This window comes from Rhineura floridana, chromosome 2 (genome assembly GCF_030035675.1).
Source record: "Rhineura floridana isolate rRhiFlo1 chromosome 2, rRhiFlo1.hap2, whole genome shotgun sequence".
NCBI lineage: Eukaryota > Metazoa > Chordata > Lepidosauria > Squamata > Rhineuridae > Rhineura > Rhineura floridana.
The window spans coordinates 162,468,308-162,494,305 of NC_084481.1; the positions used below are offsets into that span (position 1 = coordinate 162,468,308).

General features: G+C 42.9%; 1 protein-coding gene across 4 annotated transcripts in view; it reads left to right on the top strand.

The window, feature by feature from the left end:
* SMOC1 (SPARC related modular calcium binding 1) overlaps positions 1-12,825 on the top strand; it is a 128,221-nt gene extending 115,396 nt beyond the window's left edge. For 3 of the 4 annotated variants that reach the window (XM_061611151.1, XM_061611155.1, XM_061611154.1), the window contains 3 exons: positions 2,221-2,468; positions 10,017-10,067; positions 11,470-12,825. In XM_061611151.1, coding sequence (XP_061467135.1) covers positions 2,221-2,468; positions 10,017-10,067; positions 11,470-11,486 — 316 coding nt within the window. In that variant the 3' untranslated portion in view covers positions 11,487-12,825. The remainder of the gene's footprint in view (positions 1-2,220; positions 2,469-10,016; positions 10,068-11,469) is intronic. The other variant, XM_061611152.1, reaches the window with a different exon arrangement.
* Positions 12,826-25,998: the final 13,173 nt, after the last annotated feature.

Genomic DNA, 25,998 nt, shown 5'->3' on the forward strand with positions numbered 1-25,998 from the left:
ATTTTTGCAAGACTTGCAGTTTTAAAAATCTTTCATGTGGCTCAGGTTTAGTGAGAGATGGTGTCACGTAGGGAAACAGTGACTTAGTAAGTGGCTGGCTGTTCTCTTATCCTGCTTTTTCCTAATGGATTTGGCTGAGAGGCAACTGTGTGAATGATCTTTTGTTCAAAATGCTGACTCTCTTTCTCTTTAAATAATATGCTAACATTGCTAAAACATGATCCTTTTGAATAAGGTCCAAGATGTAGACCTGCTTCACCACCAAGAGCTGAATTAGAAAAAAGAAATGTAAATAAGCAGTGCTAATTTCCAGGTGAAATGTTGTGCTTTTTACATTAATTCTATGATATAGTAATTCTCTGAAATCCACCATGTGCCTCTCATTTACTCTCTGGTAGAATAGGTTTGTCAAATCCCAAGCAATCAAAAGTCCAGTATGCACTTCAGAGGGTTAAGTACACAGAAAGTTTCAGCGGGACTTAACATACACTTGACAACTTCAGGTTTGCACCTCATGGGTATATGCTGCCAAGACTAAAATATCTGGACACCTCTTAATATTGTTTCACCAAGCCTATTATTTACAAAATTGCACACTGTCTTTTTGCTGTACTTCTCAAGATAGAATGCAAAGTAAAAGATGTCAGTTACTTTGCACTCGGGCCTGTTTTTAATGCTTTAAAGATTAACAGTTTAGAAGTGGAGGACTGATATTGCTGTAGGAAGGGGGGGAAAGATTAGAACTATGGGCATGTATTCAGCTTTTATGGCAGGTCCTTCAGATACTTTCTTTGTTTCTTGACCTTACCTCATTGAGGACTGGTAGTTTTACTACAGCCAGCAAACAAATAGAAGATTTTTTATTTCAGTACCCACTTCTCATACAGATACACACAATCTGTTGCCTGCATCCTGAGGAAGTAATGCCCCCCACTCCTTTCTTCTCTTTCAGTTTTCTTTTTTCTTTGCTTTTGTTAGTTTTGGGTGAACTTATTGAATTCAATATTGGTTTCAAATGTCAAGGCTAGTTTTAAAATCTGCAAAATGTAATCTGTTTGCACACACATTCAGCACTCTTCAGTTGCGCACCTTTCTTTCACTCCGTCGTCTTTCACTGCATTCCACAGTCCTTCAGGATCCAAGCTATATATGCTTTACATGTACAAGATATGTCCATACCATGCTGTGTGTCTGTGTATGTGAGTGAGTGAGGGAGAGAGGGAGAGGGTTATGATAGTCCGCCAGCAAGCATCACTAGGAGCTATACCTAATTCCAAGCTCTTCTATCTTTGTTAAGTTTCACTGAACAAGTTTTCAAGGTTTGGAATTCCCTCCCTTTAAATATTAGACAGGCACCGTCTCTATTATCTTTTTGGTGTCTAGTGAAGACTTTCCTCTTTCAACAAACTTTTTAAGTAAAGACCTTATCCCACTCTGCAACTGTATTGGAATTGTTTTTTAAGATGTTTTAAGGATTTTTTAAAATACGTTTTAAAAAATGATTAGTTTTAATATGTTTTAAAGTTTTGTTTTTAAGATGTTTTAAAGTGCTTTTAGTGTTTTTGTTTGCTGCGATAGGCTCCTTTTGGGAAGAAGGGCAGGATATAAACTTAATAAATAAATAATAATTAATATTCCCTAATATTCCATTGGTAGTTTAAGCAAGATGTTTTTTAATTCTGACCATTGTCTTACTATACTGGCACTTCGTTTCAGATGTTTTAAAATATAATATAATGTGATTGTGCATATTTCCACATATTCAGCCATTTTAACCTAGGTATCTTTCTTTCACTCCCTGGTTTTTCACGCTATATTGCCAGGGCTCGAACCTTTTCTCTGTCTCTTCAGGTTTTTTATAGCCCTCAAACATACTAGCATCATTAGCATCTGCATACATTTTCCCTATTGTTTTTTCAGAGCTCAGAAAATTCTGCTTTTTTTTTTAACACAAGGCACAATTCCCCTAGATGGCCAATTAGACATACATTATAAGCAAGGCCTTCAAACTGATGTTGGAAGAGACAGTTTGAAGTTTCCTCTTCTAAGAGTTTCTGAAAAATCAAAAGCACAGCTCTCCCTAAAAGGAGACAGTTGGTATCGCTGGGCTTAAGCAACAAAACAGGAACCTGACAGAACTTTGTTGTCTAGTCTGTCTGTGTGCGTGTATTAAAACTGAGAGTCGCATCTCCTGTGAGCTTTCTTTCTACTCTGTTTAAGGTTTTCTGAGCCTGATCCCAGCCACACTCTGGAAGAGAGGGTGGTACATTGGTATTTTACTCAGCTGGACAACAACAACAGCAATGACATCAACAAGAGGGAGATGAAGCCCTTCAAGCGCTACGTCAAGAAGAAAGCAAAGCCCAAGAAATGTACGCGGCGCTTCACTGACTACTGTGATCTCAACAAGGACAAATCTATCTCTCTACATGAATTAAAGGGTTGCTTGGGTGTCGGGAAGGAAGGAGGTGGGTAGTGTTTCCATCATATCTGTAGTGTGTGGGTGAGGAACTTCAGCCTGGGGACCAAATGCGCCTGGCCCTCGAGACTTTGTCCAGCCACACCCCCTCTCCCCAGGCCACACTTCTCCCTGGCCCTGCTTTGCACTCTACTTGAGCGTTTTTGCCTAGCTAGAATGTTTGCCTGGATGCAGGATAGAGAGGGGTGCATCCATGTAGAAACGAGTCTACTTTATAAAGGTAATATTCCCATTCATTACTCCAGCCACTTTTGTCTCTTGCCCCGCCCATCACTGGCATTGCTGTCCTGGACTCTTTGGGGATGAAGAGCTGGATAAATACACTGAATAGATATTAATGATAAAGTGGGGGCCCCAGAAGGTATGTGTCCCTCAGGCTGAAAAAGGTTTCCCAACCTGGCTATAGTGCTTGAACAAACTTGTTTGCTTTAGAAGTGGTCTGGAGTCATTTGCTTGGCTGGCCCTGTGGCTCCGTGGCTGTCCTGCGTCCTAATTGTGGGACCTGTGGTTTAGGCTGCATGGGTTAATCTGTGGGGAGACCATGTCTATGGGGATGCACAATTAAGTAGGGGACTGCCTGTGCTAGGGAGGGAAGAAAAGGTCACAAATGTCCAGGAAGGTTTTGAACCTTTTGAAGCCGATCAGTTTTTAATAGCATGTTGTTTTTGAAACATATTTTCTTTGTTTTCTGCCGCACTGTACCTTGTGCCAGTTACGGACCCACTGTTAAAGACCTTATCTTGGAAGACAATCTTACTTGGTCATGAGTGATCACCAATGAATGAATGAAAAATGCTGTGGTTTGGACTAGGAAGCTCTTAAAATCCTTTCCGACCTTTTCTAAGTGATGCTTAAATCAATTATTGTGTTTCCTGCTCTTGGTAATTTTGAATGTAGAACCTATATTAGGCTGCAGATGGATAATCGTATGTGAGACACTGAGAGCTGAGAATAGCTTAAGAGAGGCATCACTTCATGTCCACACATCTCTTATTTCACCCCAGACAGGATTTTTAGGGTTTTGAAACAACAATAGAAACAACAGAAAGATGTATTTACCAAAGTTCAATAGAATCAGGACAGGCAAAGGACTTCTTCACATAGCACGTAGTTACTGTGGAATTCTCTCTCATGAGATGTAGTGAAGACCATCATCTTCGATAGCTTTAAAAGAGGATTAGACAAATTAGTGGAGAGTAAGGCTTTCAATGGCTACTAGCCATGATGATTATGTCCTGCCTCCACTGTTGGAGGCAGTATGCCTCTGAATACCTGTTGCTGCGAATCACACGTGGGGAGAGCTGTTGCACTATAGTCCTGCTCTTGGGCATCCCATAGTCATCTGGTTGGCCACTGTGAGAACACAATGTTGGACTAGATGGGCCTTTGTTCAGATACAGAAGGGCTCTTCTCATGTTCTTAGGGCTTATCCACATTTGAGCATTATTTAGCTGCTAATCCACTCCCCCCCCCATTTGAATTAGACTGGAGTAGTCTACACCACTATGTATTTGAATTTGTGTATGAGGAGCAACTTAGGTCTTTCCTGCCCATACTAGTAGGTATTTCCATTTGTGTTTCTCCCCACCTTCTAATTTGCTGGTCCTATTATACCAATTAAGTACCAACAGGACATGTGGATAGATAGCTGTGTGTGCATCTTGTTTTTTTTACATTTTCCCTGCCCAGGAAATGTGCAAAAACACACAGTCAGGCAATTGTAAATTCTCAGCACACAATTTTTAATATATTTTGCTTGTGCAGTTTTCTGGTTTTGTGCAAATCTAAAGATAGGTAGGTAGGTAGGTAGGTAGGTAGAGTGAGTGAGTGAGTGAGTGAGTGCATGAGTGCGTGCGTGCGTGCCTTGCAAAAGTAATCAGACCCCGGACCAATGCTCTCATATTACTGAATTACAAATGGTACATTGTAATTTTGTTCTGTATGATATTTTACTCTGAAACACTGAAACTCAAAATCAGTTATTGTAAGGTGACATTGGCTTTACGTTGAGAAATGTTTGTAAGAAACTTAAAAAACTGAAACATGTTGCTTGCATAAGTATTCAACCCCTGTGCCGTGAAAGCTCCCAGGTTACACAGATGAAAGAAACAGCCCCATCGAGGACACAATTACCTTACCATTGGCCTCCACCTGTGAACCATTAAAGTTGCTGTCACATTGTCAGGATAAAACCCCCACTGTTGAAGGATCATTGGTCAGGCTGTGTATCTGAAGGAAAATGAAGGCCACAGAGCATTCTACAGAAGTGAGAGATAATGTAATACAAATGCATAGATTAGGAAAAGGGTACAAAAGAATATTCAAGTGTTTGGATATCCCAGTGAGCACAGTTGGCTCAATAATCAGGAAGGTAGGGTTGCAGCCTTCGTATGAGGTGTACTTGATTCCAGGCTGTCCATGGAGGCTCAGATCTCGGCAGTGAGCCGGGCAGCCTGGTATCAACTACACCTCATACGAAGGCTGCAACCCTACCTTCCTGCTTATCAGCTCCCACTGGTGGTACACGCCCTGGTCACCTCTCGATTAGATTACTGTAATGCAGTCTACGTGGGGTTACTCCTGAAAACGGTCCGGAAATTACAACTTATACAAAACACGGCGGCTCGATTACTCACGAATAGCTGCCGCCGGGATCACATCACGCCTGTGTTGTTCGATCTTCACTGGCTTCCAATTGTTTTCCGGGCCCAATTCAAGGTGTTGGTATTAACCTTTAAATCCCTATACGGTTTTGGTCCAGTTTATCTAAAGGAGCGCCTTCAACCCCACCAATTATGCCACTCGACACGATCAGCCACACAGGGCCTTCTCTCAATCCCGCCGACAAAAACAGCTAGATTGGCGGGTACTAGAGAGAGGGCATTCTCAGTGGCAGCCCCCACCTTTTGGAACTCCCTCCCACAAGATCTACGGCACGCCTCTTCCCTAAATGTATTCCGTAAAGCCTTAAAGACCTGGCTCTTTCAACAGGCCTTCGGGATTTCCGGGGAGGGTTAACTGCTATGATTGCAATGCCTCGTACCCGGTATTATTATTGTTCTCGCTGCTGTATTGTTGTATATCATATTATTGTATTTTTGTATTGTGTTTTAATTGCCTACTTGTACGTCGCCTAGAGTGGCCATTGGCCAGATAGGCGACACATAAATTAAATATATATTATTATTATTATTATTAAGTGGAAGCTGCATCACACCACCCAGGCACTGCCAAGAAAAGGCCGTCCCTCAAAACTCAGCACTCGAACAAGAAGGAGACTTGTGAGAGAAGCCACAGAGAGGCCAACTATCACTTTGAAAGAGCTACAGAATTCAGTGGCTGGGAGTGGAGTAATGGTGCACCAGTCAACCATATCAAGAGCTCTTCATAACACTGGCCTGTATGGGAGGGTGGCAAGAAAGAAGCCGTTACTCAAAAAGTACCATCTGAAAGCACATCTGGAGTTTGCCAGAAAGCATGAAAGTGCCCCAGCTGTGATGTGGGAAAAGGTTTTGTGGTCAGATGAGACCAAGATAGAACTTTTTGGCCAAAACTCAGAGCACTATGTGTGGCGCAAACCTAATGCTGCCCATGTTCAAGACACACCATCCCTACAGTGAAGTATGGTGGTGGCAGCATCATGCTGTGGGGATGCTTCTCATTATTTATGTATTTATTTATTCATACCCCACCTTTCAGCCAAAGACCCTTAAGACAGCTTAAAAAAAAACAAATATAAAAATACAATATAAAATACATCAATGAAACAATACAATTTACAAAATACAATTTGCAAAAGTTAAATAACTGCTCTTAGGCTAACAATGTAAAATGCACGACACATGAGGGGAAAGGGGACAGGGAAGAACAAGGGAAAAAAGCACGCTAAGGCACCAGTTCTTAAATTACAGTTCTTATCATGACCAGCTGGAATGGAAGCAGGTAGCCTGATAGCATGGTGGCTACTGGAGAGGGCAAGGGCAGCTAGTCGCTCAGCAGAGGCGATGAAATAGCTCACGGATGGATCAGCTTTAGCATGGAAACAAAAAACTTCTTTGCTGCTGAAGCCACGAGGCATCCTGGCGAGCACTTTGTGCGGCGCCCTCCTCTCCTGTGCTCTGCCCCTCTCATTCACCTCTCGCTCAGTTTCCTTAGCCACCATGAGGCTACGGAGACGCTGGATATGCTCGGGGTCAGCGGGGGCTGGCCAGCTCGACTCCAGGTACATGTCCCGGCAGAGTGGCTGCTTTGCCCAGGGGTCCCACACTGATGGCCCAAAGTGTGGCACGGGAAACTCTAGTACTTGGCCAGGTTGTTGAAGCAAGGCGTGGCCGGATAAGGTGAGCGGGTAAGGCAGTGTGCTCCAGGTACAGCGCCAGCAGGGGGGTCAAAGCGCGAGGAACTCACGTCCAAATACAAAGTGGGAGATTAGCAGGAAGGTGATGCTTGGCATGCTCCTGAGAAATCAAAGGATCTGTTCAGGACCAGACGCAGAACCCGCTGCTACCACCTCCATCTCTGGCACTGCCATCTTGTATACTGGCTTGTTTTAAGATCTGCAGTCCAAAGTGGTACACTCCATTCTACCACTTCGTTCTGCTCTCTGTGATTCTGCCTGGGCAGAGCCCATATTGCCTTAAACACCACACATCCTGACTCCCTTCCAGCCTGCAGTTCTGAAGAAACACCTCTGCAGACACTGCTGAACAGCTGCAGCAACTGCCCAGAATCATCATCAGCAGGGATGGGCATCTTGTTAAAATTGAAGAATGGATGGAGCAAAATACAGGGAAATACTGCAAGAGAATCTGCTTCAGTCCACTAAAAAACTGAAGCTTGGGAGGAAATTCACTTTTCAGGAGAACAATGATCCCAAGCACAAGGTCAAAGCAACATTGGAATGCCTCAAGAACAAAAAGGTGAATGTCCTACAGTGGCCCAGTCAAAGTCCTGATTTCAATTCCATTGAGAATCTGTGGCCCTCTTGAAAATGGCAGTCCACAAGCAACATCCAACCAACGTGAACGACCTGGAGCGAATCCGCCAAGAAGAATGGCCCAAAATCTCTCCAACACTGTGTGCAAAGCTACTGCAAGCCTACCTCAAAAGATTTAAAGCTGTTATTGCAGCGAAAGGTGGCTGTACCAAATATTAATGTGTGGGGGCTGACTACTTATGCAAGCAACATGTTTCAGTTTTTTATGTTTCTTTCAAACATTTCCCAACATAAAACCAATGTCACCTTACAATAATTGATTTTGAGTTTCAGTGTTTCAAAATAAAATATCATATAGAATGAAATTACAATGTACCATTTGTAATTTAGGTCACTGATTCTTGGGGTGCCATAAGTCATAATCGACTTGAAGGCACATAACAACAACAAAATATGAGAGTGTTGGTCAATGATCTGATTCCTTTTGCAAGGTACTAGAGAGAGAGAGAGAGAGAGAGAGAGAGAGAGAGAGAGAGAGAGAGAGAGAGAGGAGCCTACCAAAAAGAGCCATAAGCACAACCAGAAAAGAAATAAAAGCAAAAAGAGCCATAAGCACAACCAGAAAACAAATTGGATCCACCTGATAGTTGTTCCATCCAGTCCACAATCCCATTTATCTAGTTTGCTAATCAGAATATCATGGGCCAATTTGTCAAAAGCTTTGCTGAAATCAAGATATATTCTGCCCACAGCATTCCCACAGTCTGCGAGGGAGGTGACCCAATCAAAAAATGAGATAAGATTAATCTGGCAGGATTTGTTCTTGATAAATCCATGTTGGCTTCTAGTAATCAGTGCGTTGTTTTCAAGGTGCTTATTGAATGACTGTTTTATAATCTGCTCCAGATTATTGGGAGAGAGCCAGTGTGGTGTAGTGGTTAAGGTGTTGGACTATGACCTGGGAGACCAGGGTTTGAATCCCCACACAGCCATGAAGCTCACTGGGTGACCTTGGGCCAGTCACTGCCTCTTGGCCTCATGAAAACCCTGTTCATAGGGTCGCCATAAATCAGGATCGACTTGAAGGCAGTACATTTACATTTTACCAGATTATTGGAAGTAATGAAAAAGTAGTGGATGTCAAAATGGGAGTAGCAGAAAGTGATGATTGATCCACCCACCCCAAAAAACCAAAGCAAATAGTTTACAGGCCAAGTGAAGCCATTTGGTGCCCGATTTCCCACAATTTGTCAGATTATCCCTGTATAGGGTAAACCCTAATTTACAGGGTAAAGGATGAAGATTGCTGTTTTTTTAGAATAACGTCATGTGGACTACGCAAATTAAATGAGAAAACAAACAGCTGCAAACACACAGTAAACTCTGATGTAGACAAAGCCCTCATATTCTTAAAGGCAAAAGTGGTAGTACCGTGAGCAGTGATCCCTCTTTCAAACCACCTTCAACTCTAAAAATATACCAAGTTTGATTCAGAGGTTCCTTCTATAGTGAGAAAGATGTCTCCACTTGTGCAAAGGATTGGGGCAACTTCCTCCAAATTCTCCACTTCATTGGTAGCCCACCTTAATGTATCCATGCTACCCCCTCAGCCTTCAGGATTAGCTTTTTGGAGGGCTCTGAAGGCTATAGAATAGAGAAGGTGGGAAAGTCCCATTCCATGAACGTCTCCCATGGTTCTCTCATTGTCTCCCCTTAGCCTTAGCTACAATATTTATATTTAATGTAAAGATGTCTTGTCCTACAAAGGGATCTCTTTCTCTATCACTCTTTCTCCCCACTCGCCCCCAGTGCTAATAACAGTTGATTCACACATCACATATAATTTGGATTGATGAAATGTTGTATGTTTCTGTGGGTGAAGAGTTTAACAGTTCCCTCCCCCTGAATACTGCTGCTGTGATCATGGATCTCTCAGGTTACATGGATTTTGGACCTCTGCCTTACAAGAGATGCTTGAAGAAGCTGGACTAAAGGAAGCCAAGGAAAGAATACAATTATTGGCAAATGTTTCTGTTTAGCACCCTCTTGTGGTCACTGCAGAAAAAGTCCTACACTAACATGAAGCTATGTTTATGAGCTTCAAAAGGGCTCAGATGTGTCCAGTTTTTATTTCCATTGACACTAAAATCTTCTATGACCAGGAGAAGGCACTTTGCCACTAGGGTGGTGAAATTCATATACCCTAATTCACTCAAGCCTTAAGCAAGAGGATTAATTGTGATTTCTCAGATCTCACCAAGATAGATGGTTATCTTGAAAGTGGCATTCTCAAATTCTTTGAATAATTTATCATTCTATTGGAATCTAAAAAAACTCATCACTGCACAAAGCAGACTGGTTGTGAGACCTTATTTTTCCCAAATCTACTTTCTTACTGAACAAAATACTTGAAAGCGCAGGCTGGTCTGACTCAACCAAAATACCTTGGCCATAGAGGGATGTAACGTTTGCACCTTGTGCTGTACTTCTACCTTGCAAGCCGTCAGTTATCATTGATAGATTAATCTTGCTATTCTCTGAAATTTGCAGTGTTCATTATATACAGAATAATTAACTGGACAAAGGGTTTATATTTTGCAGAGAGCATTGGCAGTTTTCCCCATGGAAAAAGGCAAGGTGTTAACCCTTTCAGTAAGTACCTATGTACCTCTTCTTTCCCCTCCTTCTTGTCCCTGGTCTATTTTGGTCAGTTGCCTTGGGCATCATGAATCAATTTCATTTTACAACATTTCAGGTGGGTAATCTAGCTTGTGTGGTTTGCTCAAAGAGTCCTGAGAAGAGGATGGCTTCCATTTCCATCCATCCTTTAACCAATACCTGGGGTTGTGTTCAACTAAGTCCTACTCAGAGCAGACTGATTAAAATTAATGAACCTACATTATATCTATTAACTTCAGTGGGTCTACACTGAGTATGACTAATATTGAATACCACCCTTGAATTGGTGAAAGACCTTACTGAACAAAGGTATGTCGTTTTTTAAACTGTAAATATGTAGGATAGTGTTAAATCAACACATCTATAACTTGTTATATATTGTTTACATAAATCATTTCAATAGCATCTGGGTGTTTGGAATCCAACAAAATCTCTCTCTCTGTGTGTGTGTGTGTGTGTGTGTGTGTAAGTAGCACATTGGCTCCTCTGGTTTCAAATGAAATAGAAACTGTGTATTCCAGGGAGGGCTCCTCTTAAGCATACCAATTGTTGGCTTTAGCCCTTCTTGTAATGGAGATAAAGGGGCAAAGTTTATACAATATTCTACCTGTAATAAAGCCTGTTGGGCCCTATTACAAATCCCTTGTTGGCTTGTAGATCTTTGTGCTTGGGTGAGTGGTTGAGTGACAAAGGTGATACATGTGCCTTCCACACTAAAAGGTCCTCCTCACATTTATCTGTACTTGAATTTTATTTCTAACAGATGGAAATGCAGCTGGTCATGGGGCAAAGTCCAAGGGCAAAAGAGTAGAACATAACAATGCCTGGAAGAGAGCTGGTGCTCAGTGGTAGAGCATCTGCTTTGCATGCGGAAGGTCACAGATTCAGTCCCTGACATCTCCAAGTAGGGCTGGGAGAGACCCCTGTCTGAAACCCTGGGGAGCCACTGCCTGTCAGTGGACAGTTCTGAACAAGATGGGCCCAGTGGTGTGACTCAGTATAAGGCAGCTTCCTATGTTTCTATGTCCCCATGAAATGGATCTTTTTTCATAATGGTGGTTGTTACCAATTAGTGCATGCAATTGCAAAGACACCCCCCGCCCTCCCCCCCAAAATCTGTTTAAAACTACATTAATCTCCTGGGTTGTGTGTGTGAGAGAGGGAGACTGTATCCAAGGTTTATTATGCAAGGTCATCAGCTGTAATTTGTTCGTTGCCTTGCAGTGCATTATTAAATAATAATGGAATTATTAGTTGCTTTAATGAAGAAACTGTTAATTACGTACTGATAAGATTTTAATTGGCTTTTTCACATTTTGTTTCTCCTCTTCCTCAAACATGTGCTGTTCCACATTTTAACCATCCACAACTTTAGTAGGACGTCTTGTCTAAGAGCTGATGGGAAAGCATAAACCAGACGGAGGGAAGGACAGGACAGAATATATTGCTCGAAAACTCTCAAGTGGAACTGGAAACATCCAATGTAGCAGAAGTGGCTGCCACAACATGTGCACTTTTTAAAAAAATTGAAAGGGATGAAAATTGGCCTACTTATAATGCCATTTTCTAGTACTGTGGAGATGAAGAAAAAAAGGAGAACATTACATCTTGGAAAGAAAACTGAACAGCTACTGATGATTTAAATGTTGGGGATTACTTGGACTTGAAGAATTGTGTCTTATATACTGTGTATAAATGTAAATTGTACAGTGGTTTTGTGTTGGCCTTAGTGTGACTACGTTGTCCCTGCCTAGGACATTTTCAAAGCTGGTTTAGATTAAAGGGGCACAGAGGACCCTGGAATCCAGTAATGCATTGATTGCTACAACCAATCCAAATTCAAACCTAAAACCAACTTCTTTCTTGCACAACCAACATCATTATTCAAAGTTGTTGGTTGCTCCTACACTTTCATTTGAATACTTCCTGTGTGTATACACATACACACACAAACACACATGCAGAAAAAGTCTTTTGCCATACAAAACACATCTGGCAACTTGCTGGAATTGGTCCCTGTGAGGCGTCCTTCCCTGGCTCTCCCTGTCAGGTTCCTACCTGCTCGTGGTTACTGCCTGTCTCTAGGCACCACCAGGGACTCCACCAGTCCGGACCGCTCTCTCTTATGGTTTCTCTCCCCGCTCTAGCACAGATCTCAACAGATCCCCCTGCTAGGCAACCACCAGTAACGTCCCAATACTAGTATTCCCAGAGACTCTGAATACTGGTATTGTTATTCTCTTCACCGCTGCCACCATTTGTTACAGTTCCCCTTCAGCCTTGGTCATTACCTTACCCTCCCTTCTGGTCTGTGAAACCCCAGCCAAGGATCAGGCCTTTGGTAAACCAAATTAAGTATTTATTACAGATAACAAAGCTAACAAGATTAACAAGATTTCTTCTTAAGCCACATAAGCATATGGTTTTATTCAATACTAATCCGAACTCCACCTCCCTCCTGGCAAACAACTCTCTAAACCCCACTAACCAACCCACTCAGTTCTCTTCTCCCCCCCGATTCCACTCTCACTCTTCCTTTTATACATTCAGCCATTTTAAACACTCAGCCAATCATCTCGCATTCTACTGCCCATTCACTCCTCCTCCTCTTTCACTCCACTTACCATGTATCTTCTAAAACAACACTTACCATATATACATTAATATAGGAACATCACATTTCCCCCCCCTTAAACAACAGCAGAGTATTATTCCTGTTCCAGGATTTATATGTCACGTTAACAAATAAAAGTCTCTATGGGGAAAATGTCTTTCTTTGTTCCTCTGTCTGGTCACGTCACTGCAGTCCCAGCCACTTGCCTGGAAAGTCCATCGGCCAGTACATTGTCCTTGCCTTTTATGAACTGGAAGTCCACTTGATAGTCCTGTAGGGCCCAGGACCACCTCTGCAGCATAGTGTTATGGTTTTTCATAGTCTGCAACCATAACAAGGCCTGATGATCCGTAGTCACTGTGAATCTTCGTCCCCACACGTATGGGCGCAACTTGTTCAGTCCCCACACGACCGCTAGGCACTCCTTCTGGACCGACGAATAGTTTTTCTCCCTCGGCGTCAGCTTGCGACTCAGGTACGCCACTGGATGTCTGGTGCCTTCTCTCTCCTGTAGCAAGACGACTCCCAGCACGAGGTCTGACGCATCTGTAGCCACGATGAATGGTTTCTCATAGTCTGGTGCTATTAATATGGGTCCTTGGCACAAGGCTTGCTTCAGTAGATCAAAAGCCTTCTGACATTCATCCGTCCATACCACACGCTCAGAACACTTCTTCTTTGTTAATTCATGCAAGGGGATTGCTATTTCCCCAAAATTTCTCACAAACTTCTTTTAAAATCCAGCCACACCCAGAAATGCCCTTACTTGTTTTTTGGTTAAGGGGATCGGCCACGCTTGTATTGCCTCCACCTTGCTCCATAAGGGGGTGATTTTCCCACTCCCCACCTTATGTCCTAAATAGATTACTTCCTTTAGTCCAAACTGGCATTTCTTCGCTTTTATTGTGAGGCCTGCTTTTCTTAAGGCCTCCAATACTGTTGTCAGGTGTTGGACATGCTCAGGCACCGACTTGCTAAAAATGGCCACGTCATCGATATAGGCCACTGCAAAATCTGACATGCCTCGCAACACAGTATTGATTAGCCTCTGAAATGAACTTGGTGAGTTCCTTAGTCCCATGGGTAAGGTCACAAACTCATATAACCCATCTGGTGTACTGAAGGCAGTTTTGGCTCTGGATTGCTCGTCTAGTTCCATTTGCCAAAATCCTTTACAGAGATCTAGTGTAGAGATAATGGTTGCTGCCCCCAATAACTCTAACATTGCATCTACCCTAGGCATAGGATATGCATCTGGGACAGTAATTTTATTGATTAGCCGATAATCAATGCAAAACCTTGTCGTTCCATCTTTTTTCGGAACCAGGACAATACTTGAGGCCCAGGGACTGATGGATTCCCTGATCACTCCTAATTCCAGCATATCTTCCACCTCCTTTTTGATCTCATTCAAAACTTCCCCATTCACACGGTACGGAACAGATCTGATTGGGGCATGATCTCCAGTATCAATGGAATGTATAACTATACTGGTTCGGCCAGGTTTGTTGCTAAAGAGATTCCTATAGGTTTTCAAAACTCTCAGAATCTCTTCTTTTACTTCCTCCTCTACCTCCTCTGACCATTCCACTTGATCTACCCCTCCTTTGTCTTTGCTTTCCTGTACCAAATCTGGAAGTTCAGGCCCACTTCCCTCAGGGAATAAGGTAACTTGCAACACCTTTGCATCCCTGGTATGGTAAGGCTTTAACATATTTACATGAACCACTTTGCTTTTGTTTAATTGGTCTGTGGTGATTACATATGTCACTGTGTCAAGCCTTTCTCTGATGGTATATGGTCCTTCCCAGTTAGCCTGTAATTTGTCATGTTTCCTGGGTATGAACGCCATAACCATATCTCCCACATCATACACACGTTCTCTGGCTGTTCTGTCATACCAGTAACTTTGCTTCTCCTCTGCATGACTCAAATTCTCTTTCACTACTTCCATCATTGATGTTAATTTATTGCGGAATTCCAATACAAAATCTACTACAGAAGTTTTGTACTCTCCCAGAGTTCCTTCCCATGAATTTTTTAGCAGTTCCAAAGGTCCCCTCACTTTTCTAGTAAACATTAGTTCAAAGGGTGAGAAGCCTGTTGACTCCTGAGGGACTTCTCTGTATGCAAATAAGAAGCATCCCAAACGTTCATCCCAGTCTTGTGGGTGATCTTGAACATAGCTTCTTATCATGCCCTTCAAAACTCCATTGAATCTCTCTGTTAGCCCATTAGTGGCGGGATGGTAAGTAGTGGTCTTTAGATGTTTTAGACCACAACATTTCCACATACATTGCATCACTTCTCCCATGAATACACTGCCTTGATCTGTCAGCACTTCATGAGGGAAACCCAGCCTCATAAAGATTTTTAATAAAGCCTCTGCCACTACAGGGGCTTCTACAGATCTCAGTGCTTCTGCGTCTGGGTACCTGGTGGCAAAATCCACCACCACCACTAGATATTTCTTGCCATGCCTTGTGGGTTTGGAAAAAGGGCCCACCAAATCTATTCCCACTCTATAAAAGGGTTGTCCAATTATAGGAAGGGGCTTTAAGGGTGCCTTGGTCTTTACTCCACTCTTTCCCACCTTTTGGCATATTCCACAAGATAGACAATGTTGTTTTACATCCTTGGAGATATTTGGCCAATAATAATGTGCAGCCAATCTCCTCTTGGTCTTTTTTATTCCCAGATGTCCTGCACATGGGACATCGTGGGCTACCTCTAGCAATCTGGTTCTGTATTTGCTAGGTACTATCAATTGCTTCACTGGTTCACATTCATCCTTTCTCTCAGCAGGCATCCACAATCTATATAAAATCCCATTCTCACACACAACTTGATTCCTCAGTTTGTCAGTGAAAGGAATCTGTTGGGTCAGGGCTTGTTCCTTTATCTGCTTCAAACTTATATCTTTATGCAGCTCTTCCCTGAATTGATCTGCTTCTTCCCCAGAGACCACTTGATACAGTTTGTCTCCTTCAGCAGGCCTGCTAGTGGTTGCTATGGTGACCTGAGGCTGGTTAACAGATTCCACCCTGTTTGTTTCAGCCCCCCTTAATATGGCTTCTTTTTCTCTGCCAAGTTGCTGTCTGGTCACTACATAGATCTTTCCTTGGGCGCCCATTACATCCCTTCCCAGTATTACTGGTTCTTGTTGCTGGGCATTAATGCCTACTTTATATCGGCCCTCTCGGCCTCTCCAAGTCATATCCACCAGGGCCACAGGCAAACTTTCTGGTTGACCTCTCACTCCTTGGATAGTCACAGTTTCCTGAGGTAATATTACCTCAGATTTTATTAAATTTGGCCTCAGTAATGTCTGAGCGGCACCAGTATCAAGCAATGCCCAATAATTTGCCCCTTGTACACTCACTTCCTCTTTCAGACTTGAATCAAGGTCTGTTACTTCTGTCCAGTTTATCTGGCAGAACTGAACCTTTTTCGCTGTTTCTAAAGCCTTGGGCTCTGTTTTCACTGTCCTTGTCTGAGCAGGATTACTAATGGGGTTGGCAACCTCACATTGAAAATGTAGGTGCCCCGGTCTACCACATTTGTAGCATAATTTCTCCTCACTTTTAGGGTACACAGATCCACTCTGGGGTGTCCTGTGCCCTTCAGATTTTAATGGAGGACTCACTCGCTGTGGTACCACATCCCTTCTGCCAGCACTATATGGTCTGGGTTTAAACTCTCTTGATGTTTTCCCCACCCAGCCAGTTCTATTGGAGGCGAAGTGATCCGCCATCTCTGCGGCCTCCTGCACAGATGTAGGGGAACGGTCTTTGACCAGGAGCCTTATTTCTGGTGGTAACTGATGGTATAATTGATCCAGTATCATGAGGCTTTTCACCTCTTCCACTGACTGAGCTTTGGCACTACTCATCCACTTTCCAAATATATCCATCAACTTTGCTCCCAGTTCCACAAAAGACCTTCCTGTCTGTATCTGGCAATTTCTGAAAAGCTTTCTAAAATAATCAGGCCCCAGTCTGAATCTTTTAAACACTGCTTCTTTGAATTCAGCGTAGGTGATGGGCCTGTCTGAGGGGAAATATTGGTATACCTCAGCCAATTCCCCTTTAATCAGGTTTGATAAATACTGCATGTATTTATCTTCAGGTAGCCCCCACAACTGAGCTGCTTTTTCAAAGGTGCTGAGGTAAATTTGAGGATCTTGACCAGGCTCATAGACAGCAAAGTCCTTTGGAGTAATTTTTATTTTTGCTCCATCTCTGTCCTTTCTTGTTTCATCAGAATGAAACTTCTCTCTTTCAAATTTTAACTTTTCTACTTGTAATTCGGCATCCACTGCTCATTGCTTCTCCCTCTCCTCAAACCCCATTCTCATTCTCTCAGTTTCCATCTTCAACTTCTCAGCTTCCATCCTCAATCTCTCAGCTTCCAACTCTCGCTGTTTATCTTTTTCCTCAGCCTCCCATCTTAACTTCTCTCTCAAGTACTCTATATAAGCGGGATTGCTTAAATATCCTTCTGGGGTCTCTTCTCTGACAGGTTGTTTTTGCTGGGCAGTTGCAAATCCTATAAGTGCTACCCTCAATTCATCTACCCCTTTACCCTTGTGAAGTAAATTGAATGTTATGCACTTCTCCACCAGCTCCTCTCTTTTCATTTTTATATATTCAGCCATGGTGTTTGAGTTCACTCACTCTTTGCCACACACTCTTTGCCAGTCACTCTCACAAGAAATCTTGTTTTGTTATTTCTGTTTGCCACACCACTGTATCTGGATTCTCTGTTGTTCGTATCCCACCTCTACCACCACGTGTGAGGCGTCCTTCCCTGGCTCTCCCTGTCAGGTTCCTACCTGCTCGTGGTTACTGCCTGTCTCTAGGCACCACCAGGGACTCCACCAGTCCGGACCGCTCTCTCTTATGGTTTCTCTCCCCGCTCTAGCACAGATCTCAACAGATCCCCCTGCTAGGCAACCACCAGTAATGTCCCAATACTAGTATTCCCAGAGACTCTGAATACTGGTATTGTTATTCTCTTCACCGCTGCCACCATTTGTTACAGTTCCCCTTCAGCCTTGGTCATTACCTTACCCTCCCTTCTGGTCTGTGAAACCCCAGCCAAGGATCAGGCCTTTGTAAACCAAATTAAGTATTTATTACAGATAACAAAGCTAACAAGATTAACAAGATTTCTTCTTAAGGCACATAAGCATATGGTTTTACTCAATACTAATCCGAACTCCACCTCCCTCCTGGCAAACAACTCTCTAAACCCCACCAACCAACCCACTCAGTTCTCCCCCCCCGATTCCACTCTCACTCTTCCTTTTATACATTCAGCCATTTTAAACACTCAGCCAATCATCTCGCATTCTACTGCCCATTCACTCCCCCTTCTCTTTCACTCCACTTACCATGTATCTTCTAAAACAACAACATTTACCATATATACATTAATATAGGAACATCACAGTCCCCAGTTGGCATTATACTGTAGTGGATGAAGATAGGCTGGAGGAGTCCTGGGTTCAGATCTCTGCTGAGCCATGAAGTTGACCTTAGGTAAGTTTTTCCCTCTCCCCCTGGAGCAGCTCAGGGCTGCTTTTGAATAGCTCAGTGACAACCTCTCAGCCAGTCAGTGGTCAAGGCCATGCCTTCTTAGCTTCAGCTAAGTACAACAGTTTCAAATGCTCGTAGAGCACACACTAATATTTTCTGTTGCGTGGATTAGTGCTAATTCACTAATAGGCAAAAAACCCTTGTGGTTTAATAACAAACCTATTGCCAACAGATATTTCTATCAAGCTTTAAAAAGCAGGGAAATTGGGCAGCTATAGTGAAATGCACCAGGGGAGCAGGAGACCTGTCCACCTCTCTGAGATATTGTGCTGCCCTATAAATTTTTAAAAATGCAAACACAATTTGGGTAGGTTTTTCACAGTTCAATCCACTTCCTATGTAGCTTGGAAGTATTTGGTAACCTGTGCCTCTGAGCATATGGTGAGTGGTGGCAACACCTGCCATCTATTACATTTTTGTATGTTCGTTAGTGTTCTTCTTACTTTGCTTCTTTCCTGTGTTACCACTGTTTCTACGGAGAATTTAATCTAAAAAATTATATTTCTCTCATTATTCATCCTAGAAATCTCTGTCGAATTTATTTGTATTAATTTCAAAGCCTTTTTATTGGTTAATGTCATATAATGGTGAGGACAGCCTTTTGTGTTTCAAACTGGAGGTTATATTCTATTTCTATTTTGGGTGCGTTTAATGGTTGAATCTGCAGTCTGATGTAAAATTAGACTGATTACTGATTATGTTGCAATTTAAGCAATGACTCTAGCTGTTGGGAAAAAAAACAAACTTGGCCTGCCCAAGATGCATGTTTTCAGCCTGCTATGCTTAAACCACTCCACTTAAGGAAGGGTGGGCATGGTCAATGATAAACATAGATCACATGTAGAAATTTTCTAGAATATATTTCACCTCCCACTGTTTTATCTTGTGCAAACATTCTTCATGTCCATTGGAGACTATTCTGCACAATATTCAGTGCCATTATTCCACAATTGTTTTTGGAGTTTTTTAGTGAAAATTATGCAGTGTTGCTGTACTTCACATATTCACAGAAGCAGAGGCAAAAGAAAATAATTTACTACAGTAGGGCCTCACTCATATGGCAGGTTAGGTTCCAGACCCCCGCCGAAAACTGAAAACCACTGAAAAGCAGATCAGCTGTAGTGCGGGGGTCTGGAACCTAACCTGCTGATCACGCCGGAGGAGAAGATCAGCTCCAGTGGGGGAGTCTGATTGCGCCAGAAGGGAAGATCAGCTGTAGCGCGCTACAGCTGCTCTTCCCCTCCTCCAGCACGATCAGCTGGAGTGCAGGAGTCCGATTGCACCAGAAGAGGAGGAGATCAGCTGGAGTGCTCTACAGCTGATCTTCCCCTCAGACGCGATTGAGCGCGGGAGTCTGATCGCAGAAGAAGAGGAGGAGATCGCACCAGAAGAGGAGGAGGAGAGTAGTGCTCTACAGCTGAACTTTCCCTCTGGCGTGATCAGCTGGAGTGCAGGGAGCTCCAGCCCCCCTCCAGCTGATAACCCCACTGGTGCCGTATTAACGGAACGCCGAAAAGTGGGGCACCAAGAAGCGGGGCCCTACTGTATAGGAAACTTTGCTAAAATTGCTAAAATTAAACATATTTAAAGTGACTATCTGAACTATATCAAGTGTCTTAATAGTGTTGCTTCCTACCTGCTAAAACAAGTTCAGCACAGCACATGTCTTATTTCTGTTATCTGGGCTGATTGCAGAAGTTACCACCACTCACCATATGCTCAGAGGCATATTTTACCAAATTCCTCAGAGAAGGAGGGAGGACGAGGGGAGAAGAGAGGGGGAGGGGGAGGTGAAATGCAGGTCTGATCATTAACATACTTATTGAATTCAATGTGATTTACTCCCGTGCAGTCATGGTTAGGATACATGAAACTGACCATAGGGGCGGGGGACAGAGGATTGGAAGGGGAGGGGGAGGGAAGGAAGGAGGGGAGGGGGAGGGGTGAAAGAAGGGGGAGGGGAGGGTTGAAGGAAGGGGGAGGGGATAGGAGGAAGGGGAGGTTTGATCATTTGCAGGCTTATTGAGTTGAGTGGGATTTACTCCTGTGCAATCATGCTTAGGATAAGTGAAACTGACCTAGGGGAGGAGGAAGGGTAGGGATAGGGAGGAAGGAGGAGGGGAGCAAACTGGGTGGGTGGGCACTGGGCAAAGGGAAAGCCCCTTTACTTTCCAGAAGGAAAGCCCCTTTTGACAATATCATTATTTTGGGGGGTTTCCCCCACTTTTTTATTCTACAACAGACGTGTGTAGTCTCCACCCAAATTTAAACTAAAGCTATCCACACCAGACATTTATCCACTTTAAACAGTTATGGCTTCCCCCAAAGAATCTTCCCAAAGAATCCTCTGAAGTGTAGTTTGGGAAGTGTGCTGAGAGTTGCTAGGAGACGCTCTATTCACCTCACAGAGCTATAATCCCCAGAAGAGGGGCAGACTGTTATACCACTCTAGCCACTGGAGCTTTATCAGAGGAATGGGAGTCTCCTAAGTAGCCTTTGGGGAAGCCATGACTATTTAAAGCGGAAAAAATGTCTGGTGTGGGTGTGGCCCCGATTAGCCAAGCCAAACTGCCACTCTTCTGGCCTTTAGAACACTGACAGTTGGTTCTTGAACTGAGCGTGCCTGCATTGTCATAGACTCCAATGTTAAATTTCTTAATTAAAAATCAGCCAAGCATTTTTTTCTTTTAAACTGCAGAAGATGAAGGTCAGAGTATGGGGCAAGGTCAGTACTAGAATTACAGGTACTCTGTGGGTATGGCTGATTTTTAATTAGTTTCAACAATTTATGAGACCACGGGCAGAAAAGAAGTCCAACAAAGGTCTGGATTTTTTTCTCTTGTTTTACATTTTGAACTCTAGATTCTCTCAGAGTGTTTCGTGTATCACCATCAAAACATAGAGGCTTGTTAAGCAAGCGTTTCTGAGCTCAGGGCTATAAGTTTTGTAAGATTTTGTTTTGAAATGTGGTTATGGGAATGGCATGAAGTGTATTTTCAATTTAATATGGCAAAATGTGAAAAATCCATGCTGGCTATAGTATATGGTCACACTCGTGGCTGTATAATGTTGTTGCATTTGCATTACAATAGCTTGCCCCACCCATGCTGAATCTTATTTAAACTGGACTATCTGCAATCGGCCTCCTGATTTTGTTTGGTTGTGGAAGAATGTATACTTGATTTTGTTTGGTTGTGGAAGAATGTATTCTAACAGTTGACAGTTGCACATAAATGTGGAATGACACGTCATGCCTCCTGCACTTATGCAGAAGAAGGGAGGGGCAGGAGGAACCAAAGGGTGGCCTGTCAAAACAGAGCAGAGACAGAAAAATTTGTATTGTATAGTAGCAATATTTGTGTCGTCCTTGTTCATGCATGCTTCCAGGGTTTTTGTGTTTAATATCTTACTGTTGAGAAATGAGGAATCTGAGTGCTTTAGTTTTGCTTTCACTCTTTCTGGAGGAAATTGCTCTGCAAACGTGTTTGTCTTGGTTGCATTGTGATTTGTAAATCCATACTAATCTTCCTGGAAGCAGTGTAGCAATGCATCTCCTTGTTTTGGCAGTTTGCTGTTGCAAGCTGAAAAACTTGAACACTGTTGAATTAGAGACAGCAACTGAACAAGCTGCTGTTTTTCAAGAAAGTCACAACAGTGACTTTACAGGACAGTGCCTTGGCCAAAGTTTGTTATCATTTGGCTTCAGTTCAGGTTCAGACAGTTGAAAGAGGGGCACTTACCATATAGCATGCAACATGATGGTTCTAGTTTCCTTGTGTCTCCATCTCCAATGGATGACTAATAGAATGTTCATGCTGAGGGATATCATGCTTGCTGATTTCATGCTTCTGAACTGCATAGCTCATGTATTTGCCACTACCCTTTGAATCTTTCTGGGGAACATTCAACCACACAATTATTGTACATCTAAAGGAAGGGCCTGAGTTTTGTGAGTGTATGTACACACATCTTGTCTGAAACTGATGCAAGATAGTGAGCAAAGACTGCTTTATATGGTGTAATTTTTTTAATGTAAACAGTCTCTTGTGACTGGATTTGATGGCAGAGTAATCAATAGTCCATAGTAATAGAGATTGAAATAAACCTTAATAGAAAACACCAGGAGTCATGTCCTCCTGTTGCAAAGCAGTTACTAAGCAACATGGCACCATCTTTCTCAAATAGTACACCATGGTAGAACAACTCTGTTCTACTCTGGCAACCCTCAAGAGATGATTAGGTGATGCAGGTTTGCTCTTTAGCAAAAATATTTCAGTCTTGTTGGTCTTGGCCCCTTAAATGTTCAGAAGCTGGGTTTTAAAAATAAAGATTAAAAAAATGGATTCTGGATCTTGGTGGCCTTCTAAGTGGGTAGAAGTGTAAAACTGGCAAAAAAAAAGTTTAGATTTATTTGTTAAAAAAAAAAGTTGTGCCAAATTGTTTTACAAGTATATTACTGTAAAGTGAATCTTTGTTTCATGGAATATTTGCACCCACTGCTGGCTTCTGTTTCATATCACATACAACGTATGTGCCTTTTTCTATCCAAACTCCTCTCTGAATTTTCTTTCTCTCGCTCTCTTTTTAAATACACAGGCCGTATTGTGTATGAATTCCATTTACTTGGGTTTAATATACAGTGTATAAAATTCTAAGTAGCTCATCTGAACCTGTTGCAGGATTGAAGAACAACTTGTAAAGAACTGTTGTAAGATTTCCCCCCCCCCCGTGCTTCCCTTCCCCCAACAGATGCCTTCGCTATAGCAATGGTCAGTAGTGGCATAAAATAAGAGGCTAAAGCAAATTCTTCTGTCACTTACCAGCACACCTTGTGATTCTGCCTTGTCAAAGTGACTGCTGTCTGTTCATCTAGGGAGCAAGCCTACCCCTCACAATACAACTACAACCTTTGTGTTTTATCTCTCATGAACAGCATACTGCATCTGATTAATGGTCTGTCTGGGTCAGTATTTTGTCTTCAAGGGCCAAATCAACCTCTTTCAAGAAATTTTAACAGCAGCGAGCATTAATAGAGTATACATTCCTAGGTGTTCTCTCCTTGTCTCTGGCCATTTAAAGTATTGAAAATACAATGTATGTCCTGAGCATAAGAATTGCCTTGCTGGATTAGACCAAGGCCCATCTAGCCTAGAATTCTGTCCTCACGAGTGGCCAGCCAGGTGCTTCCTGGTGTGCTCACAAGCAGGGCATAAGGGGGTGGCCTCCTCTTCTTGGTTGTCTCTGCATCAATTAATAAACTTGATATTTCTGCCTGTCAGGATATTTTTGTCTTAGACAGTAAATTCTGTTTCTTTTAATGTCTGGCTCCCCCCCCCCCATTCAGCAAAAGGACCGCACTTTAAAAAGTCATTGCAACCCACCATGCAGAAGTGTTGCTTTTGGATGTGTGTACCTAGTGCTGACTGATAAAGGGCAAGACAAATAATTATGGGCTTTTTCAAATTATATACCCTTTCCGCTCTTACTTTCCTCTCTGATAATTTACCCCTGGATAATTTTAGTTTGTGTTGATGATGGTGTTGACGTTTTGATCCTTACTGGTTTTCATCATCCCTCTGCTTCCACTTTAATGACTTTTTCACATTTCACTTTCTCTTGCTCGGAAAAGTGTGGCCGCCCACAGGCACTATCATGTTTGAAAATTGTGTGAGTCACTTGAATGCATCAGATGTGTGGGAGCCATAATTTCCTAAGCCACTCGTGACGCCCGATTCAGACAAATTGACGACAACATCTTGCCATCAAAACCATTGCTTCATGCAGCAAGCTGCTCCTGGGCTGTTCATTTCATGGATTAGCCAGTTTCATCAGTGTGGACCCCTTTTCTCTTTGGCTGTTTGCTAAATCAGAAATACAGAATCTGTGATGACAATGTATGAACCAGCCACTAAAATCCATATAACAGAGGAGTGCACAGGCGTTAGGCTTGTGAGATCTACTTTGTTTTTCACCAGAACCCTGAGATCACCAGAGTAAGGTACCTACTTGGGCATTATTCATCCCCATGTATATCAACATGGGAGCAAAGGCTGGGGCTGTGCTGAGTAATCCTAGCCCTGGCTTCTTGCACCCTTTCCCCAACATCTACTTGTGAACAGCAAAGGTCTTTGGGGAGGGGGCTCTGGTGTGCATTTGTATGTGCAAAGGCTTCCCTGGGATCGGGAACTTTGATGGTTCCCCAGTCCTTGTTCCTGTATCTTCATACACAGGAACAAGTAACGGGACTTTAGAATTAAATAAAGGTGTACCCAGGAATTTTGTGTTCCAGAGGTCAGCTGAATGCACAGTTCTGCACAAACATCGATTCCTGGTTCAACTCTGCTTTTCAGCAGTATAATTTGGGGTGGGGGGTTCATTATGTTGTTGCCATTATTAAAAAAACTGGGAGTAAGAAATCCTTGCCAATCTACTTCAAATCACCCAGTCAGTAGATCCCAAACTGCTTTCTGCCCCCCCCGCTCTACAAAACCAAAAGTGGACTGGAGAGAGCTTTGTTCCAAGTTTCACACAAGCTGTTAGTTTCTTTTTTGCATGGGGGGATTAACATGTGCCCAGAACATCACAGCCCTGCAGAGCATACAGCATGTCTTATTTCAACACACCACAGTTCCACTGGAGTCCACAGGACAGCTGTCAGAACGCTTTTCATCTACCATCTCTAGGTTGCAAAGGCATGAAGCTATGTAGGAGTCACATTATGAATTCAGAAAGCTAGACAATTCAAATAATGGAGCTTGACTGTGTGACCTCTAATACAATAACAGTATACTATATGCCTCTTCTCGTCAGCAAATTTGTACACATTGAAAAGCAAATAGCATTTAGAATAACAGATTTTTATGGGAGAAATTGCAAATAAACTTTATTGCCTTTAGGTGGCACTGTTTGCTCTACTGTTTGGGTTAACCGGGTAATGAATTTACTAGTCACAGTCTATTAGGTACTGCCTTTCCATGAAAATCAAAACCAGTAAAATGCAATCTTCCATCAGCAAGGGAACTTTGGTAGAGAAAGCTGCTTACAGCACAATCAGGGCTCATCCGGATGACTGTAAAATGTGTGACATGATCGCTTTGTGTTTTCATTATTTTTCAGTCGTCCATATGACGCCACACGCTTTTGCACATATTCACGTGGTTAAATCTGCTCCTGCAATACCGCAAATCATGCGATTTGCTTTTTTAAACCGGGAATCATCCGCTGTACCTTCAGGCACTTGGATGTAATACCGTGGACTTTACAGCTGTGGGCGGTTCTTGGGCGGTTCCCCATATCTCTTCCCTCATTCTCAGCCAATCACGTATTTCCACTGTTGCGCATGTGTGCGAATGTCCAGGGGAAAAGGAACCTATCAGAGCAATGGTGTGCTGTTGGGGGCCCCCCCTACAACTTCTGCGCAAATGCAAAAAAGCACATTTGTGCAGAAGCAGCAACAGCGGTTAATTTTTAGCCAGCCTGCAAACCGGGCAGCCGCTCAGGGTGAGATCTGTAATTGTGGTTGTTTGGAAACTTTTTCAAGGGAGAAAATATTTATCTTTGCCTAACCTCCACCCTTCACCCCCTGCATCAAATGCCCTTCTTGAACGTATTGGTCTTTGCTTCCAGGCATCCAGAGTCGAGGGAGAGGGGAGGAGAAGAGAAATAGAGGCTTTCCTCTTGGATTACAGAC